This window comes from Anabrus simplex, chromosome 2 (assembly GCF_040414725.1).
Source record: "Anabrus simplex isolate iqAnaSimp1 chromosome 2, ASM4041472v1, whole genome shotgun sequence".
Taxonomy (NCBI): Eukaryota; Metazoa; Arthropoda; class Insecta; order Orthoptera; family Tettigoniidae; genus Anabrus; species Anabrus simplex.
Window position 1 is genome coordinate 1096681512 of NC_090266.1, and position 22244 is coordinate 1096703755.

At 40.8% G+C, this 22244-nt stretch overlaps 1 protein-coding gene across 1 annotated transcript in view; it reads left to right on the forward strand.

Annotated features, from left to right (window-relative positions):
* The window catches only part of PlexA (plexin A), a 731624-nt gene that overhangs the window by 95282 nt on the left and 614098 nt on the right, over positions 1–22244 (forward strand). The window contains exon 2 of the mRNA XM_067142056.2: positions 19473–20638. Within this exon, the coding sequence (XP_066998157.2) occupies positions 19523–20638 (1116 nt within the window). The 5' untranslated portion in view covers positions 19473–19522. The remainder of the gene's footprint in view (positions 1–19472; positions 20639–22244) is intronic.

Consider the following 22244-nt stretch of genomic DNA (forward strand, 5'->3'; position numbering starts at 1 on the left):
ACAGCCGTGAAGGGCCTTGGCCTACCAAGCTAGCGCTGCTCAGTCATGTGGTCAGAACGACGAATCCTCTCGGCTGTTATTCTTGGCTTTCTAGATCGGGAATAATAATAATAATAATAATAATAATAATAATAATAATAATAATAATAATAATAATAATAAACTAACCCCATGTCACTACAGCCGTGAAGGGCCTTGGCCTACCAAGCTAGCGCTGCTCAGTCATGTGGTCAGAACGACGAATCCTCTCGGCTGTTATTCTTGGCTTTCTAGATCGGGAATAATAATAATAATAATAATAATAATAATAATAATAATAATAATAATAATAATTTTTTTTTTTTTTTTTTTTTTTTTTTTTTTTTTTTTTTTTTTTTTTTTTTTTGCGAGGAAGTGTGGAAAATCTTTCATAAGACGCTTGTGAGGGTCCGCACTCAACAAGTGTGTGGAGATTCTTACCCACTAGAAACCCCACTCCCTTTTCCCACGACGTTTATCTCCGCCCCGGAACCGCTCTCGCATTACTTCAGGGCGGATGTCGTGCTTAATGCATCTTGTGCTTCATCTTCCTTCTTCTGCTTTACTATCTGTCGTAATCGTCCAGGTCCTTCTTCTTCTGACGCAGAATATTTTCTACGTAGACTGCCACCTGGTCCCAAGATTCTCGACTTCGTAGCATTACTGACACGATCCCTTCTGGCGTAATTTCTCCGTGCATAACTTCTAAGCATCTTCTTTGTGGCAGCCAATGAACACACACAAAGAAAGTATGTGATACGTCATCGATATCGCCGCAGTAATAATAATAATAATAATAATAATAATATTTTTTTTTTTTTTTTTTTTTTTTTTTTTTTTTTTTTTTTTTGCGAGGAAGTGTGGAAAATCTTTCATAAGACGCTTGTGAGGGTCCGCACTCAACAAGTGTGTGGAGATTCTTACCCACTAAAAACCACACTCCCTTTTCCCACGACGTTTATCTCCGCCCCGGAACCGCTCTCGCATTACTTCAGGGCGGATGTCGTGCTTAATGCATCTTGTGCTTCATCTTCCTTCTTCTGCTTTACTATCTGTCGTAATCGTCCAGGTCCTTCTTCTTCTGACGCAGAATATTTTCTACGTAGACTGCCACCTGGTCCCAAGATTCTCGACTTCGTAGCATTACTGACACGATCCCTTCTGGCGTCAATTCTCCGTGCATAACTTCTAAGCATCTTCTTTGTGGCAGCCAATGAACACACACAAAGAAAGTATGTGATACGTCATCGATATCGCCGCAGTATATGCACACCGGACTAGTTGCTAGCCCTAGCCTATGAAGAAATTTTCGGAAGTATCCATGACCTGTCAGGAACTGTGTGAGATAGTAGTTCACTTCACCATGATTTCGGGCAACCCATACGCCCAGAGAAGGTATCAGTCTTTTCGTCCATTTCCCTCTAGAATCATCTTCCCATCTTGTTTGCCATCGTTGCATTCTGCGACTATGAGCCAAAGCTTTTGCCCTTTTCCTTCCTAGCTCTTCTTGTGTGAGCCAAATTTCTTGTCTTTCGAAGGCCAACAAGTCAATGGGAGCTACTGCTGCTACTACTAGAATCGCGGGTTCTGATACTGTGCGATATGCGCAAGCAATTCGTAAAGCTGCTCTCCGTTGTACAGCCGCAATTCTTCTCCGATATTTCACAATTTTTAACGATTCAGCCCAAATTTCCGAACCGTATAGCAGTATCGATTGAACAATTGACATGAGAAGCCGCCTTTTACTAGATATCGGTCCCTTGATATTTCCCATGAGTCTGCTCAGTGCAGTCATGGTTTTCGCTGCCTTATCTGTTACCCGTTGGATGTGGTCCCAATATGTAAGCTTAGTATCAAGCGTTACACCAAGATATTTTGTGCTCCTAGTTGTTTCGATGGCTATCTGTCCGATCTGCATCGGTACAACAGTATTAATCCTTTTCCTCGTCAGGAGGACAATTTCCGTTTTGTGTTCTGCGAGTTCTAACTTGTGATTTATCATCCATTCTTTGACACGTCGCATCACCTGATTCAATTTAAATTGAGCCAGCTCTAGGTTACGGGTTACTATCACAGCAGCTACATCATCAGCATAACCCACAAGTTTTACATCTTCTGGCATCTCCAGCCGTAACAAATCATCATACATGATGTTCCAAAGGTGTGGTCCGAGAATTGAGCCTTGCGCTGCACCAGCTGTGAGCCGTTTTCTTCTCTGACCGTCTTCCGTGTCGTATAACAATGTACGGTCTATCAAATAGTCTCGCAGTATATACATGAGATATTCTGGTAGCTTGAAAGTTTCTTCTAGAGCTTCCAAAATATCACTCCATCTTGCCGCGTTGAAGGCATTTTTAACATCTAGAGTCACAAGAAGCGTCAGTTTCCTAGAATAATGATTACCCGTTTGAGCTCGTTCTGCTGTCTTCACCACTTCCTTCACAGCATCTAGCGTTGAGTGACCTCTACGAAATCCATGTTGTTGGTCGGATAGGTCGCCAGCTAATCGGACTGCTGCTAGTATTCTCGGTTGTAGAAGCTTCTCTAAACCTTTCCCGGCAGTGTCCAGCATACATAGAGGTCTGTAACCCCCAGTTTTCCCTTTACTGATCAGAACCAATCTAGCTATCTTCCAACGAAAGCTAAAAATTCCCGCTTTCAAACAATGATTATACATTCTCAACAGCAGTTGAGGACATAATTCGGCTGCCACCTTTAGTACTTCTGCTGGAATACCATCTGGACCAGGGGTTTTCTTATTTCTAAGGGAATTAATTGCTGTTATCAATTCTTCAATTGTAAAAGGTGGTACATTGTCTAGTTCTTTCTCGGCCTCATCATCAATCCTCTCTGCATGATCAGGGAATAGTGTGTGTACTATTTCTTCCATGGTGCGTGGATCCATGATAGGGCTTGGTAGCATCCCGAATTTCTTCATGACAATTTTATACCCTAATCCCCATGGATTTTCATCCACTTCCTTGGACATTTCCCACCACTTGTCGGCTTTACTCTTTTTAATTGTATTTCGCAGTCTTTTCTTCATAGTCTTATACTCTACTGAGAGAGCTGCGTCGTTATGTCGTGCTCTTTGTGTCCTTCGTCTGAGTCGCAGGCATTGTTTCCTCAACTCAGCAATTTCTTCATTCCACCAATATGCTGGACGCTTGCCTCTCCGTTGTTTGATTCTGGTCATTGATGCGTCGCATGCTTGCTGAAGGAGTCTCATGGTGTGTTCCACGCATTTATTAGCAATAATGCTTCTCTTGCCTCCGTAACATGTATCCGTCATACAATCCATTCCATTCTGTATTACTTCATGAAATTTTTCTCTGTCCATAGTGGCTATGTTCCATCTTTCTGACTTGGGCGTGGTAATCCTTAGATTCGGAGTCTCTTGAAGTACACGAAAAGTGATATACTGATGATCGCTTCCAGTATATTCTTCAATTACTCGCCATTCAGTTATCCTAGACGCAATGTCTTCAGAAGCAAAGGTTACATCTGGTATGGTTCCCTGACACCCTGGTCGCCGAAAGGTTGTCACATTACCAACGTTGATAACCATTAATCCCAATCTCGCGACCATCTCCATTGTACGCCGCCCTCTAGAATCTGTTTGAGGCATGTTCCATTCAACTGCTTGAGCATTAAAATCACCAGCAACAACTAGGTTAGTGTTCATCCCTTGCAGAGTATCTTCAAGCCCATCTAGTTTTGTCTGGAAGTCAGAAATAGCCTCGTTCGGGGTAAAATAACAGCTGACAAAAATTACCTTCTCAACTTGGACCCAGACGAACCCATCTCCGCATCCTTGATTTGTAACTGAGTATTTTCCAAGGTCTGGTACCCATATCGCAGCTGTCCCTAGATTGTCTGAAAACCAGCCTGGTTGTTCTCTGTCTTGATATTGTTCGCTGAGAATCAAGATGTCTGCTCCTATCTCATAGATTATCTGCGTCAATAGATCATTGGCAGTTAGACTCCTGTGTATATTGGCTTGAAGGATCTGTACCATTCACCACTGCTTTTTGGCCTTTTCTAGTGCTTCACGAAACACAATACACTTGCCTGAGCCAAGAGCATGATGTCGTTTTGGCTCTTCAACGCCCATATCTGTGCAAATTATGCATCGCGGATTCGTTTTGCATCCTACTGCCTTGTGACCAGCTTCTCCGCACTTAAAGCAGAGCTTACTTCTGTCCAATCCTCTACAGTTTCGTGCTTGATGCCCATATGACAGACATCTAAAGCACCGAGGAACTACGGCCCACCGTCTTACTCTGCAGTATAGCCAGCCTAGTTTAATTTTGCCTATGTCTAACAGCTTTCGTGCCTCGCTATCTTCTATCTCCACGATGGCGAGTTTTTGTCCCCTGCTGTTCGGATTTGTGATGGAGACCTTCAATTCTTGATTAAGATTTTCTAATTCACGTCTTACAGCCTCCTCTACGTCGGAAATAGTGGTGGCACTGTCCATATCCCGAATTTCCAATGTAGTTATAGGCGTCAAAACCTTTACTTCGCCATCATGTCCAAGAGCGCCTTTAAGTGATTTGTTAAAATTGTCTCTATTCTCCTTTTCCGTGGCCTTATTAAATTCAAGAAGAACTGCTCCAGACATAGTTTTCCTGATCGATCTAACACTGGCGCCACTGTCTTCTGGGTTCACCTTGCTGCGGATATCCTTCACAACATCTGCAAAAGTCTTGCCATTCATCGGTTTAATAAGTACGGCTTCTGGGCGGCTTCTTATAGTTGAGCGTTTCCGTTGCTCGTTCTTTTTAACAGTTTCAGATACCGGTACTGGTTCAGGTTGAGTACCTTCATCTTCATCTGCCTTCTTCTGCCTCTGTTCCCTCTTCTTCTTCTTCTTCTTGGATAAAACTATTTCCCAGTTATCCTGTTCTACGTTTCTGTTTGCGGTGCTCTGTTCTACTTTCTCTTGATCGGTCAAATCCTTTTGCATTAATGCTCTAGTTGCTTTCCAGGCTTTTCTGTGCGTAGATCCCGCATCTAGGGCTTCCTCCAATTTCCTTAAACCTTGCTGAATTTCAATCTTCATATTTTTCTGCTGAATTGCAAGAATACTTTTCAACAGGCCCCTGGCGATTTCCAGTTGTTCTTCCTCTTTTAGCATATCCTCCATAATTTGTTGAGTGATATCAAGCCTCAGATTTGTTTCCGCATTCTGCTCAATGCTTCTATTGCATGTATCATGCGTGCGCTCCACGTCCATGATATTGTGGCCATGTTCCATAGATGCTGGATTCGAATCCACAGAGTCGCACTGGATTCCAGCTCCCGACATCGTGCCGTGAGTAGGGAGTCCAGCTGGCCGTGACTCAGGTCGCAGAGATATATCTATTCTCTGTTATTTTCTATGACGAAACTAGGTAACCTTTAAACGCATTTTCACTAACACACAATGTCAATGTCTTGAACTTTTCACCCACTACCGTAGTTTATCCTATTAAATATTGAAAGCACGGATATTAAATATTACTTACACTCACTTTCCATGTCAGTATCCGGGTGATTACCAACGAAATCTTCGATCATTTCATTTTCTTTGATGAAACTAGAACTAGGTAACCTAAAAACGCATTTTCGCTGACACACAATGTCAATATCTTGAACTTTTCACCCACTACCGTAGTTTATCCTATTAAATGTTGAAAGCACGGATATTAAATATTACTTATACTCACTTTCCATGTCAATATACGGGTGATTACCAACGAAATCCTCGATCATTTCATGCACAACAGACTTACTGATCTTGTCACTGCCAAAATAATAATAATAATAATAATAATAATAATAATAATAATAATAATAATAATAATAATAATAATAATATGCTCAAATGAACTCGTTTGGTAGATTATCTCCGTGCGGTTACTACAGGTATCGCCACGGTACGCCTGTCTGATGCTCCGGTCTCCTTGCCTTGTGTAGCTAGCCGTCACGAGCGGATCAAGTATATAGTTCCTGCTTCTTAAAGGAACGATTTGATACTCTATGATGTATATCATGCATATTTTCTTAACGGATATTCATAGGAGAATTTTAGCTTCGTCTTCTCCGAGAAATACCTCTACTGCTTGCATTGAACTGAGTTGTCTCAATTGCGGGGTATTTCATATTTCGTGAAGGAGGGAATCATTCCTGGAAATTTTCCAGTTCTTCACATACTAGAGATTTATTCTGTTCTGTAGCAGAGTGTTTGAAGGATGGTATGAAGTACAGCACCCCTTACAATGCTGTCGTGTCTTATCTGAAATGTAACGTATGGTTTACTTTGTTGCTATTTGCTTTACGTCGCACCGACACAGATAGGTCTAGGAATGGGAAGGAAGCGGCCGTGGCCTTAATTAAGGTACAGTGGGAAACCACGGAAAACCATCTTCAGGGCTGCCGACAGTGGGGTTTGAACCCACTATCTCCGGGATGCAAGCTCACAGCTGCGCGCCCCTCCAAACGGCCAACTCGCCCGGTACTTTATGTTCGGAATGTAGATCTTGTTACGTGCAGATTTTTCCAGTACACAAGTGATGTCTTGTTTCAAAGTCCGTAGTTGTGGGTCAAATACTTTTAGGCTGGGTGTATGCAGAAGATTGCGAGATCTAACCCTAGCATAAGCGGTCGATAATTAAGAGTTCTGAAATGTGAAACACAATACATTTACTGACGTATTGTTTCTATCCAGCAGTGTAACTTTTCTGTTCTGCAAAGAGGATAATTTTAACAAAGATGGAATGAATTAATTAAGATAGTCATATCTTTGCATTCATGAACTTAAGAAACATGTGCGTATTGTTTCCTACCTATCTGCATGACAGAATAAGCTGTATTGCTTGCAATAATTATTCGGAGAAAAACGATTTACAGTAGGGTGAAGGTCCTTTATTTGCACCTTATTTGGTGATAGCTTTTATTTAGTCCATCCCCACGTTAGATTTCCTCCAAATGGTTCCATATTTTGCTCATAAATATCGCATGATATGTGCTTTATACTAGGAATTCCCAGAATACTTTATCTCTGCACGTGTCAGCTGCAGGAAACTTAAAACTAAAATCAGATATTTTTTATCTTCTGTTAGCTGCTTGTCGACCCTGGACAAGGCATTTCAAGATAACCAGAGCAATTTTAACGCTGCTTGTTCGATTTGTATATCAATGTTTTCCGCGAAGTGTACAGTTTAATATAAATAAGGTGAAGTATCGTATTAATAACCTGGATACATTACATAGCCGGAGGAATAGGCAGTGAAATTACGGATTTCAACGTCTCCTTTCCTGTGAAGGCGAATGGCCAGACATTCAGCTTGTAGATGAATTGGGTAATTAGATAATAAATGATGAAATGCTTTTAGTGAATGTATTAGGGAAGGGATCATTTTATTTTGAAGTTATTTTCAAAATCTACACTGTCACCAAATAAGGTAGACCCTATATATATATATAACACTGCCTATCATTAAATAAGGTTACCAAATTTTGATATTTTATTTCTTTTTTTCAGTACGATGGCTTCCATTCATAAACCGGCATTTAAAGGAAAAAGGAACAAAACGCAAAGACTTATCGTATTATTTTCATACAATATTCAAGGCTCCATTTATTAAAGCCATGTCTTCCAAAACCTTAAAACATGCTTTTAAAGGGTGTCGTACCATTCAATGTAAAATGAAATTTCTCAAGAAAAACTTGCTCCATCCTTGTTAAAAAAAAATGACCAGTTAAGCCCACTTCTGGCATATGAGAACAATTCTTCGCCAACTGCAACCATTGACCACCTTCTCAAAAATCCCTCTACCCCAAAAGTGACGAGCACCAGCACCTTGAATAAAAAGAACCCTCAAGCAAAACTTCTGACCACATTAAGAACACTATCCACATCAAACGCCGAAGTAGGCGAAGTTCCATCTTCGACAACAGTGTTACTTTCAACAGAAAGAGCACATGAAAAACAGCCCATCTAGGTCGTCCAAAATGCTGGTAGGCCTACCTCGGAAAAGAGAAACACAGAAAAGGCTACATCAAGACATCGTGAAAGTTAGGAAGACTGGACTTGTGGTGAATGTGGTGGAACATTTTCCGAAGACAGCAAGAAACAGAATGGAAGAAAATGGATCCAGTGTTCTTTTTGTAAAATCCCTTACCATGAACTTCGCCAGAATGAAACAAAATTTGATCTTGTTTTCATATGTGTTCAATGTAGTACTGATAAAAATTCACGCTAAACATGTAATACAGCGAAACATGATTTGTAAATTAATGTTTTGTACTTTATCATGTTAATATTTTACTGTCACCAAATTAGGTGTACCCTATCACCAAATTGTGTCTCTTATCACCAAATAAGGTTGCTTAGTTGATAGGAAATTAAATTTTAATAAACCTATGTTAGAGTATACTTTAATTGTTTTCATTGATTAGATCCTGTAGGGCAAATTTTGTATCAAGTATATACATCAGTTATGGCGTTGTCAAACATATGTATGCGCCTTAAAACAAGCATCAACTGAAAATATCACCAACTTGGTACTTTTACCTTACATCCCTATCTGAATGGGATGAAATGTCGTATGGCTTTTAGTGCCGGGATATCCCAGGACGGGTTCGGCTCGCCAGGTGCAGGTCTTCCAATTTGACTCCCCTAGGCGACCTGCGCGTCATGATGAGGATGAAATGATGATGAAGACAACACATACACCCAGCCCCCGTGCCATTGGAATTAACCAATTACGGTTAAAATCCCCGACCCGGCCGGGAATCGAACCCGGGACCCTCTGAACCGTTCAGCCAACGAGTCGGACACTGAATGGGATGCTGTACTGCTTAGGATGATATTGGGTCATGGAAATAATGTATTTGGCTCCGCAGAATTCCGCTCATATCTAATTTCTCTCTCTTCAGCATTGCTGGGTTTTAGTGATAATGCTATTTTGCTATTTATGTAACGTTAGTTCTAACTGCTGACAGTGTTAACAGGCGCCGATCTATCAGTATTTTGTCTTGCGGGAGTTCTTTGTCGTGCCAGAAGCTATGCCTCGGAGATGTTTCATTTAAACACCCTGAAATGGTTTTCATTAACTAAGTTCTTTCATATAGAAGACATACTGGCTTGATATTATTAAATTTTGAGAATGGTTTACGTAGTAATAGGATAAATGAATATTAAAGGCGTACGAACTACAGTATATGCCGTCGTAATAATTTCAAGACTTCACTGCAAACAAAGATGTGTCTCTTTACCCCCAATCTGAAAAATATTCAGGACGTAAAATTGTGCCACGCTTGCTCAGTCTTCCTCGTAGAAATTTATAGTGCCGCAGAATGTGATCACTGATCAGTGAGTCGTGATGCCATTCTTTCAGAAAATTCTCTTTATTCTACATTTCTTTGAGAATTGTTTTAGTCCTACATGATTTGTTATATTCGTATACATATATATGCATCTATTTCCACGATTTTAACTTTTTCTTTGAACTAAATTTTTTGTTTGATCAGAATAATAAACATGTATTACAAATTTACCATTCTTGCTTTTACGGAATTGAAAATTAACGACGAATTTTTTTTTACAATTACCACCTAATGGCTAACGCATCGTCATTACTCCACTGATATGTAGTGTATTTTATCATTGTTACATCTTATCATCAGTTTTTTTTAGGCTGGTTCATTGCAACATTCAGGCGTAAGTGATCAATCTTAGTTGATAACTCCATGAATTTGTGTGCCTTTGGTCCAATTTTGGCTTAGTGGTCTGGCCAGAGGCATTCTCTCCATGGCATGGCCTTTAACGTGAGTCGGGTAGAATCTGTGGTGGACAGATGACTATCGGTTAATTCCTTGGGGTAATATAGTTTCCTCCTGCATTGAACGCATTATGCTTTATTTTGATGTATATTAGAACAGCCTTTCGCACGAATTCATTCTGAAGAAATTTATGATAGCCCTGATTTACTGTACGTCTAAGGATATCTTGCTCGCTGGATTAATTTTTCTGTTATAGAGTTGATGGAATGCACCTTAATAATGTCAAATATTACCGACTTGTATTTCACATGCAAGAATTTTATTCCTAGGAAACGTCGATCTGCATATACATATGCGGCTGGGGGGCGTGACTAGTGTTAAGGAAAATATTGGATAGGAAGAGCATTGTGAGATACGCGCTATTGCTCGCGCAGCGACCGTATGTGATCACGTGAGTTGTTGTTGAACCTCTACGTGCTCACCCGTGTTTCTTTGTGCGTTTATTTGAGAGGTAGAGGCGCTGGCGTTCTCAACCCAAATTGGCGGGTTCGATCCTGCCTCAGTCTGCTAGTATTTAAATGTACTCAAATACGTCAGCTTCATCTCGATAGATTTATCAGCCACGAACCTGCTACGCAGGCGTAGTAGGGAGAGAGGTGGTACTCCCACGTGGCGCGTCCCAGGTGGCGGATAGGGGGGTCCTAATCGGCTTGCCGGCGGACTTGAGGGAAATAAAATACCTCTCGCGGACCAAACACACAACCCCTGTGGGTGGGGGAGGCAGACGAATAATACACCCACGGTATCCCCTGCCTGTCGTGAGGGTCGACTAAAAGGGGCGACCAAGGGCTGATTGTATTAGAATTATGAAACTACTTCGATTAGTACCATCACGCGCGGAACACCATGGGTCGCTTTTACTTGCGAGTAGTACCACTCTGTCAGGTACTGAATAGTTTTGTGATTCGTAGCACTCAAGCGGGGTTCAGTGTGGGTTTCCAGTACCCGTGAATCGTACTCATGTGAGCAACACCACGGGTCTGGGCGTTGCCGGTGAGTTGTACCACTATATGAGCGACACCGTGGGTCTGCGTTGCCAGTGATTAGTACCCATTATGTGAGGAACACCACGGGAATGCCGGCGCCCGTGATTAGTACACCTAGGTGAGGAACCTCATCGGTTTGCGTTGGCTAGGAGTGGCGCCATTGTGTGAGAAACAACATAGGTCTGCTTTACCTGTACGAAGTACAATGCTTGTGAGTAGTACCTTAATGTTTGGAACACCGGGAGTTTACGCTACCGTTGATTAGTACCGCAGCTTGAGAAATATTATGGTTCTCCTATACTACCGATAAGTGCCATTATGCTGGATTGTTGGCATAGATATTGACCCATTCAGACAAGCATCATCGGTTCAGGATTGGGCTTTGGAAGCAGTCCCTTGGTCAGTAATATTTTTTTCTGGGAATGTGAGGCATTGCGCGTCTTATCCACTGCTTGTTTTAAATTCATATTCATCAATTCATTCCTCATTATCACGTTTTGAATTCGGGTCAGTGGATGAATTTTGTACTTTTAAATTGTAATCCCATTTCGTCTCATTTCGTACCATAGAGGCCGATGACCTTGATGTTAGGCCCCTCTAAACAACAAGCATCATCATCATCATCATCATCATCATCAGATTTATCAGCATGAAAAAGAATTCCTGCGAGATAAAATTCCGGCAAGTCGGCATCTCAGAAAACCGCAAAAGTAGCTAGTGGGACGTAAAACCAATTACATTATTCTTAGAAGTAAGAAAATGCGGAAAACACATCTAGGATGACGGGAGTAAAATTTGATCCCACTTACTCCCTGCGGCTGAGTACATTCTGTGAGGTTAATCTGATAGTCGCGGCAGAAGTGAGAATCGAACCCGACGCAACCGTGTGTGAACCTAACATGTTAACTTCTAGACCGCGGCGACGAACTGTTGTAAATTATATTGTGTTTTCGGATATTTTACGAAAAGAAATAATCTAGGCAGGCCTGCCTCGAGTATCATTTCAGTAGCCAATGACTGAAGAAACCTGACTGGCTTTATTACTGATACAGAGTTAAAGGGTATGCAGATATGGAATTGAAAGTCCACAATTCATTGAACGAAGCTGTGGCAATATCAGGCCTCAATTGAGATAATATCGCTAATGTTGTCAGTTCGGTTGCTCACTGTGATATCACCGTTCAGTTCATAGAAGCCACAACCGCTCGCTCCTATTTAAATTAGTGGTAACATATTCAGCTTATGAACAATACTCTGTTTTGAGAACAGTACTGTCAATAATTGATTTCCACCATCTATCGTAAATCTTTGTTGTTTGTCTTTTTTTTTTTAAAGAGCTTTCACATGCACGCCTCGAAATCTTTGTACCATGATCATACAAACCTTGTTCCTTCCTTCCTTCTTTGCACACCTTGTAGTTAAAAAGAGCCTGTTAAGTTTCCTGTTTCACTACCGTTAGTACTAGTTAAATCATAGCCATTCTCTCCATTTTAGATACATAGTCGCTGACCAAGATAGCGGGCTGGCTGTTGTCCGGGAATATAGGAAATCAGAATACGCAGAGTCCTTTTGGTGCCTATACTTCTAACGGGTTTGTGTGTTCCTTGATAAAGGATAAATAAAAACTAAGATAGTGCCTTTCTTATACGTCACGGTTGTTTTTAATTTTCCGTCGTTAATTTAATGAAACTGCTTCTCATTCTCTCTAAAACACCAGTTATAACACATATTACACTATAACATAACTGTAAAAGAAACACAGTCCAAACGCGGTTGGTGAGTATAACGGATTAGCGGCTTCGATAAGAAATGATGATGACGCTTGTTATTTAAAAGGGCCTAACATCTATGTCGTCGGCCCTTGGATAAGAACAGAAACATTTCTAAAAGTTACTAAAGTGACAGTGGAGAACTACTACATTCATTATTTGCTCTTATTTGTTCATAGCATCACCAATTCAGTATCGTCGACAAGTTTACGCAACGTAAACAATGTTGTAGATATGTGCGCATGATTTAAGGTGATTTGATGTAATCTTATGATGTTCTTGTAGAACGGAACACGTCATTCATGATTATATATATATATGTGTGTGTGTGTGTTTGTTTGTTTGTTTGTTTGTTTGTTTACATTATAGAGGTGTGAAAATTATAACAACAGTTCCATTATTTCGGTTATCACATTACTCTTTACTCTCTGCTCATAAAATGGCAGTGAAAAAAATATTCGTGCTGCAGTGGAGCTCATTCACGAGTAACTTCTGGTCTGTTTAAAGTAAATTAATACAGCACAACTTATATTTTCTTTAAATTACGTCAGTGAAGACATCGTAGCTAATTATATCGATATCCAAGATCATTGTTGATGGTTTTAACCTTTCTCTTGGGTATAATTAAATAAAATGGAATCGCATGAAGTGGTTTTGTTTTAGTTGAGATTTGTGATATTTACTGCACTCTACAAAGTCTTGGAAACTAATATTATAGGATTGTCAACTGACCAAATAGAAAGATATAATCTGAACGCAATATTTTTTTAAAAAATATCAGTAATATCGTATTTCACAAATTGTATTAATATTTGCCTGTAATGTAAGAAGTTCCGTGGTGAGAATTCGAAGGGCAATTGAGGGTGAAAATTAACACTTTAATTTTGTAACTTCTCCTTTGAGTCTAATCATTATCACACTTCTGTATTTTGTTGTATGCGTTACAATTAGTGTTTTCGACAGACTGAACAGCTTTACACTTAAGTCGACACTGAAAAGTATGACTTCCTCCTTAACAAAACAAAAATCTTTCAATTACACATACTGTACATACAACAGTGCTTATTCTACAACACAGGCCATCGGTAAAGTTGAGTTTCTAATAGCCGCTATTTTTCTGGCTCACAAGCAAATTAAAGAACAGTTACAGCAAATACGCCGTATCAAATGTTCTCAGGAAACACATTTTACTGCAGCCACTCTACTTTCTCTTTGGCGAAAGAAGAACGCGGCTGGTCACGTCTGTTGTCATTGCTGTTAGTACTCCGTCCACCACCCCTCTTTCCTCCTTTATTTTGTATTGATTAGTTACGAGGGTTTATGAGAGTGTCGCGTCAAATCGTCGCGTCTCTGGTCAGCGCTCCCGCCTGCCCATATTGAGTTAACCTCCTTTAGTGTAGATGCTCCACTTTGAGAGTTTTTCTCTCTCTCGCTTGGTTACAGCACTTTCTTTAGAGCCAAGGTACAAGGCTTTAATCATCCCATAAACTTGGCTTTCTGTTTAATGATCTGTAAATACTACTAAAATATTTTCATTCCGTACCCCGATAGGGTGAATGACGCCCTCTCTCAGACCTGGATATGTGTTGTGAATATTTTGAGATGCGCAGAAGGTGAGAAGGGGAGGCTGTGGCCTATACAAGGAACTTTCCCGACATTTTCCTTACAGAGGAGAAGATAAAAACACGGAAAACTGTTCTCAGAACAACCGATGGTGGGACCGGCCCTCAGCCTCACGATTGCAGAGCTGTAAAGCCACGGTAAAGCAGTGGCAACTGTTAGTCAAAGCTACTCTGCTTGATCATGTTTGTTTTGTCTTATTCTCAAGGTCGCGAGATCGATTGCATTTAAGAATAACTAAATGTATCGGACCTGTGTCAATAGATTTACCTGTACGTTAAAAAACTCCATTTCAGGACGCAATTCCGGGTGTCTGATGTATCCCGAGAAACGAAAATAGTTGAAGGGACGTTGAACACTTATTATTATTATTATTATTATTATTATTATTATTATTATTATTATTATTATTATCATTAGAGTTTTTAAATGCAAGGACCAGTATCTTTAGGCTACATTCATTGACAAGATTCAAAACTTTGAAGGGGTACTAATAGTCTAATTTACTCCATGTGTACAATGATGTCTGTAATTGCAATGTTTATTCAAATCACCACAGTTACCCTGTTCTTTTTTGTTCTGTTTATAGCAGATTTATGGCCCAACGTTAGCTATCTCCTGCATGTATTTCGTGATCTTGCAGTTTTTCTTGTCTACGTATTTCTAATTACTAATAATAATTTTACTGAGATTGCTAGACTTAGTCCACTCTTTTTTATCACTCTTATGATTCTATAACCATCGTCTTCCTGACGTGTATTTAATCACTTTTTATAGATTTCCTTCGAACTGCTAAGGTTTCTGCAGTTATTACTGGACTGAGCTGGGTTCGAACCTACCACGCTAAACACAGAATGCTTTGGACATACTACTCTCTGGGTGAAGACCTTGTCATTTATTCCCATGATTTCCTGGACTGTGCAGTGTTGTGTAAGTCTTCACAGACCAGTAATTGTGCTTAGTCCTGGATGGCTCCGCACTCGCCACTGTGTGCTGCTTCCTGTCGGGAATAGTCCCTACTTATGAAGGTCTGCTTTGCATCTTGAAACATCGGTGCTGAGCCTGTTTAGGAATCTTCAGATGGTGTAGGGGGTGTCCTTCAGGGGGGCGGCACTTCCCTGACGTGCATTTCTGATTGATTCAGCTTTTCCTTCCTCAACTCAAGTCGAGCGCTTTCTTGAGATGCTTGAAGCGCCTGGGATCTAGTGAAGCAGTTCTTCCTAGGCTTCAGACGGCGTTCAGGAGGGTGGTGGCGTGGATCTTCAATTTGATTTTTTATTTGATTTTTTGCGCTCAGCACGTGTTATCTTCCTTCGCACATCAGGGGGTGCGATTCCGACAAGCGGGTAGATTTTGTCAACAGGTGTTGATTTAAGGCATTCAGTGATTATGCGGGCAGTTTCATTGAGTGCGACGTCAGCATGGTTTGTGTGAGCCGACGCTTTCCAAACAGGAGCTGCATACTCTGTCGCCGATTTGCATAGACCCAGTGCTTTTTTTCGCAGTGTCGCTGGCTGTGCTCCCCAAGTAGAACTGGTGAATTGTTTCTAAAGGACACTTTTCCTTTTGTAATCAAGCAATGTTGCTTGTATGACAAGGTGCTGTTAAGCGTTACTCCAAGGTATTTGGGGAATGGGCAATGCTGCAATCGATCCCCTCTCCACCAGATGTCAAGCTCAGATCTCGCATCTCTGTTGCGCAGATGGTGTGCATACACTTGCGTCTTACCTGGGTTGAGCTCTAAGTTTGTTGATTTCATAGTGCAGCGATAGCTCCTCCAAAGCTTAACCTAGCGCTGTTTGGATATCGGTAAAGTTTCTGCCTTCTGCGGCTACAGCCGTGTCGTAGCGTGTTTATAGGGGTGAGCTGGTCATTAATATGGATGTTGTATAGCAATGGAGCCATTCTCTTGTGTTCTCCATCGACTCTTCTAGTTAGATGGCAATCTTCCGTGACTTGACATAGTTTCCTTAATAACGTTCTATGATTTACTGTATCGTAGGTCGATAAAAACTACTCCGGTCACGAGTTTCCTTTCAAGACCGTCCTTACCATGCTGCTTGAGGTTGAACATTTGAACACCACCCAATTTACCTGGTCTGAAACCCGCTTGTTTTTTTTTTTTCTTTTCGTTATTTTGCCGTCAGTTGATCAGGTGTTCAAATACAATCGCTGTTATTGTCTTATCGAATCTCAACGACAAGGGATAGTCAGTTCTTTTTTTAACACGACAAAATTTAAACCTTCGCACAGTGACTTGACACACGGGTAGCAGTACATTTCACAAATCTTTTTCTTGCTCTCAGGTCACCCGTGGTCTGTTGGTGACGCGCACCATTGAGGACATTCGAAGTTAGTCGATTTAGTTCTCTTATAAGGATAAGCTCTGGTATAGTTGAATCGGTGTGAGTGCTCTCTGGGAAGGGGAGATATTCCGTCTGAAGATCTGGGTTTCGAAACTGGTGTTTGACGTAGCATTCTAAGTGCATTTCTTCTCTCGCCCTCTTCACGGCCATTCCAGGTAGGCCTAAATGCTTAGATGGTACGTTCACTCCAGCCTCATACAAAATTACTTATATAGGCCTACAGAATCAGCTACGTGCTTGACACCCGAGGCAACTTTCACGAAGGAAGCTGAGAACCATGACAGACTGAGTTCCTTAAATGAAGCGGCTAGGACCCCTTCTTATAAACTAAAATATTCTTCCTTTGTAAATAATAGAGGTGAAAAATTTCTGTCACGATGACATCATTGCGCACAATGAATCAAATTTGATCTTAGACTTGGCATTCCAGCGGTAACAGTGATCAACCGACAGTAGTTCTCTCCTCCTCTGCCGATACCACACCACATCCCATCCCCAACCGCAGCCCGGTCTCTCTTCCTTCAAATAGCCGACATTAGTGTCATCGTTGTCCTTCTGTTCTGAAGACAGTGGGGTCTAATACCGCTTGTTATATTTTGCACTCTTACAAGTATCGTTCCTCACATTTTACATAGATTGCGAATATTATCTGACATTTTATGATGTGGTGATTTTATTTGCGCCCATATCTACAAATTGAATATTTGATTTTAGTGAAGAAAGAGAAAGGAAAATCACTCTACTGTAGCATGTCTGTGTGGTGTGGCATGTGTTTGTACACTCAAATTTATCTTGACTGGGCGAGTTGGCCGTGCGGTTAGGGCCGCGCAGGTGTGAGCTTGCATCCCGGAGATAGTGGGTTCGAACCCTACTGTCGGCAGCCCTGAAGATGGTTTTTCGTGGTTTCCCACTTTCACACCAGGCAAGTGGTGGGGTTGTACCTTAAATAAGGCCACGGCTGCTCCCTCCCCACTCATCTCCCTTTCCTATCCCATCGTCACCATAAGACCTATCTGTGTCGGTGCGACGTAAAACAAATTGCAAAAAAAATCTTGAAAGCCGTTTCGTGATTTGTGTCTGCCTTACATCATGTTTATATATCGCTAGTATCTTAGTCATTGATATTAAAACAAAATACTTTCATTTTTTCATGAAATAGAATATTGACTCATACTGTCGGAGGAGACTTCGTGAGCTGCTTTACTTGAAGTTGGGTGACTCTATTATCTGTCGTTCTCTGCTGAATTGAATGTGTTTCTTGGCCGTGTCTATGTGACTAGAATTTCATTGGAGGAAGAATGGTAATGTTGACTAACTGCAAGGTTTCAAACCATATCATCGAATAATGAGTGATGGGATGACCAATAAATTCGTACACAAAAAGACCTCTCAACCAATAAGACCTCTCAGGAAGGTGCTACTTGATACCAAGATCTCGACCGTTCCAATTTGCACTCCGAGGCCTGGCGATGGATGGGACATAAAATAAGTTAGATGTTTTGTCAGCCTAGTTTGTATTGTGGATAATTCCAGCTTCAAACGTGGTTGTACTTATCGTGATATGCCAGTTTTCATTCGTTCACTGTATTCTCCTATTCTTCTGTTGGTTGTTTCGGAGGTTGTGTTAATACCATATTACTGAATTCCGTTAGTATTACGAAAACCGGGCGAGTTGGCCGTGCGGTTAGGGGCGCGCAGCTGTGAGCTTGCATCTGGGAGATAGTGGGTTCGAACTCCACTGTCGGCAGCCCTGAGGATGGTTTTCTGTGGTTTCCCATTTTTACACCTATCTGTGTCGGTGCGACGTAAAGTAAGTATTAAAACAGTATTACGAAAGTTAAAACAGTATTACGAACGTTGTTATTTATATCTCTTTATTACCATGTGTTCCTGCTTCCTGTTGATTCTTCTATACCAACCCCACGATAAATGTTTCATAAGTTAATTCTTGGAAATTATAATCCAGGTTGGAATTTCTTAAATTTACGTTGTTCCTTTTAAGAACTGATGTGTGATGGCCAGTGTATCTCTCACTTTCATTATTGCCGGAACCGTTGGCTAGTTTTTTGTGTTTGTGAGTTCGTTTTTTCTAACTTACGAACTCTTCAAGTCTCTGGCTTAGTTGCGGTAATTTATTTAGTTCTCACACCATCACTAAATGTAATTTTACACTAATCCAGATTTTTATTCAGTATCATGAAAGTCGCTCCTAGTTTTTAATTAACTGTAGTCTCTCTCGTGTATTAATAATGAGAGGCATCACATGATCATTTCATTCATCATAGGTGCTTTCAAATTGTGGCACATGTTAGCGTGCTTCAACATTGTAACCTTTTGACAAATTTACTTTGGCCTTTGATTTTTGGTAGATTTTTCTTCTTGTTCTTGGTGAAATGTTCTTACAACGATATGGAACCTTTTTACTTAAACCAGTACAATATATACAGTGAAGGACATATTAACTTCATATGCATCGCTTGTACACCGGTGAACGATGGGCGGCAAAACGAAGCAATAACTGTGTAATATTGTAAAATCATTAAGTATTATTAGGAGAACAAGTTGGCCATGGAACTGAGGACTACCTTGATCGTGGAAACAGAATGATGAAACCCGGCATATTTTCACGGAGAATCGCTTCACCAGTCAGACACTGGGATATTCATTGTTGTTGTCATACCTTCGTGACTGCGGTTTCCCTTTATTGGCTAGTGCGAGGTGAAAAGACATGTGATTCTATCTGACTGTGTGCCTTGTAGTTTCTTTCAACATTGCCTTGTAATTTCTTTCAACATTGCCTTACTATGTTGTATGTGAACTAGCATTTGTAGAGTAAGATTTTACGGCTACTTCTTCAATATGCTTTTTCTTTTTCTTTTCAGGGGCTCCCTATGACGTGACGCGAGTCTGCCTCAGTGCGAGCAGCGGCAGTATGCGCGGTGCGGTGCTGGTTGTGTTGGTGCTGACCCTGGGCATGGGCTCCGCCAATATCAAGCGCACCGATGTCGTGCGCACTTTCACCGACGATGGTACAGAACGCTTCAACCATCTAGTGGTGGATAAGAATACGGGCCGCGTGTTCATCGGCGCGGTGAACAGGCTGTACCAACTGTCACCAGAGTTGGAACTGGTGCTGCGCGACATCACCGGACCGAAGGAAGACTCGCCGGAATGCTCGGTGCTGAACTGTCCGCCTGCCGTGGTCAAAAAACCAACTGATAACGTAAATAAAGCTTTGGTTATCGACTATACAACGACGCGTCTCATCTCGTGTGGCAGTGTTTTTCAGGGCATCTGCTCTGTTAGGAACTTGCACAACATCTCGGATGTAGCCCAAGTGGTGAAAGAAGCTGTGGTAGCCAATAATTCGACTGCTTCTACTGTAGCATTCATAGCCCCTGGGCCACCTAACCCTCCAGTCACTCAGGTGATGTACGTGGGTGTCACGTATACTGGAAACTCTCCGTACCGTTCTGAAGTGCCCGCCGTTTCTTCGCGGAGCTTGGACCGTGATAAAATGTTCATGATCGCGGAGACTGCCGTTACCACTGGTACCCGTATGTTCGTCAATTCTCTTGCCAGAGAGAGGTATCCCATCCATTATGTATACGGCTTCAGTTCGGAAGGCTTCAGCTATTTCCTTACAACACAGATGCGTCATACATCACCGTCTCCTTTCATCTCAAAATTGGTTCGTGTTTGTCACGACGATGAGAATTATTATTCATACACAGAAATTCCAATTGACTGTATTAGTGAAACGAAGCTGTACAACTTGGTGCAAGCGGCGTATGTGGGAAAACCGGGTTCAGATCTTGCCTCGGACCTCGGCATCACTGCGCAAGATGATGTTCTATTTGCGGTGTTCTCCGAAAACGACCAATCGGAAGGTGAAGTGTCCAGCAAACCGAGCGAATATAGCGCCTTATGTGTGTACTCTTTAAAGGCAATCCGACGCAAATTTATGCAGAACATAAAAACATGCTTCAGCGGTATCGGCAGTCGAGGGCTCGATTTCATCTCGCCCAGCCACACCTGCGTCCTCACGGTAAGTCCTTATCTCTTTTCCTTGTAACTTAAGATAACGATGAATTTGTTATTTTTATCGTTCCCAGAAAATGAGTATTGCCAGAATACGTGAATGATTTGGAATGCTAGGTAATTTAAAATTTCTCTTTCATTAATAACTCCATATTAACTTTTTTTTTTACTCGAATTGCTTTTCGAATTTATCTGTAACTTACGTGTTTGGAGATGAGTTGTGATCAGGACTGGCCATTCTCCAATTATAGAGAATATTCCATTTTCATTTTCTTGTACATGAATGAACCACAAAGTGAAGAGTTTGTTCTTTTCTTCACACTTCTGGTGGTCTACACTGATACTTGATTCGACGTTGTCCTGTACAGTATTAGTTTTAATTTTCCAACTAAGAAACCAAACAATGAATTTCCATTTTGAAATTTGTACAAGTAGATCAGCATCATATGGACAGACCGCTCGGATATTTTACCATAGTTATCAGATGGTCATCGTCATCTCGCAAGGTCCGGTTATAAGAGGCAGGGACGAGACCTTGCCGTCAAAATCATTAAGTAGCGTTGCCAAGTTGGCCAGTAGCTTTTAGTGTCACTTCATTGTAATATGAATTCTCTTAATGAATGAAATAAGGCAAGGCATCAGTTTCATTGGAATGGTTATACTACTAAATCTATGAAGAGAGAGAGAGAGAGAGAGAGAGAGAGAGAGAGAGAGAGAGAGAGAGAGAGAGAGAGAGATAATCCCAGGTAGGTTGAAGTGTAATGAACAGTGTCGTGTTGTCTGAGTGTAACATTTTATACATGGAAATACAGTATAAAGAACCGTTGTCCGAATGTGGAATTATTTCCGTGATATTTCCGAAACATTGTTACATTAGACAAGGACACGACTTTGTAATTTTATCACCATACGGCAATTAAAGAAAGCCATTTATTCAGTGAAGTACAGATCTTATTAATTTTTGACACAACACTGCTGTATTGATGTTCGGTTTCAGCTCTCAGCACAATGGACTGATCTGTAATACAATGACGATGCAGATTACCACTTTTTTTTTGCTTTCTGAGAACTTCTCACCACAAACGCTCGATAGAAACTGAAATTACAAAGAGAAATGAACATGGATTGTATTTAGCACGACCATATCGTATTTGAACCAAGAGGTATGATGGCAGAAAGTAAACGCCCATGTCTGGAAATTGCAAATTTCGTTGCAGACCCTACAATCTATGAAATTTTCTGCATTCTGTTTCTTTTTCAGTTCTTTTTAACGTGAAATAAACATCTGAACCGAATTCTCAAATAAAGGGAGGAGAGGGATGATTTCGTGGTTGATGGGAATATATAAGAATAACGCCACAAGACAAGAAAACAAGGAAAATCGATGCGATTTATTTATTTATTTATTTATTTATTTATTTATTTATTTATTTATTTATTTATTTATTTATTTATTTATTTATTTATTTATTTATTTATTTATTTATTTAATTTTTCCGGCTTTTAGTGCCGGGTGTGTACGACGATATTTTATGCAACAGAGATATGGAGATGGCACACCTTCGGAAGGACTGCAAACAAACCGAAAAAATAGAGTAAAGGAACTTATGCAT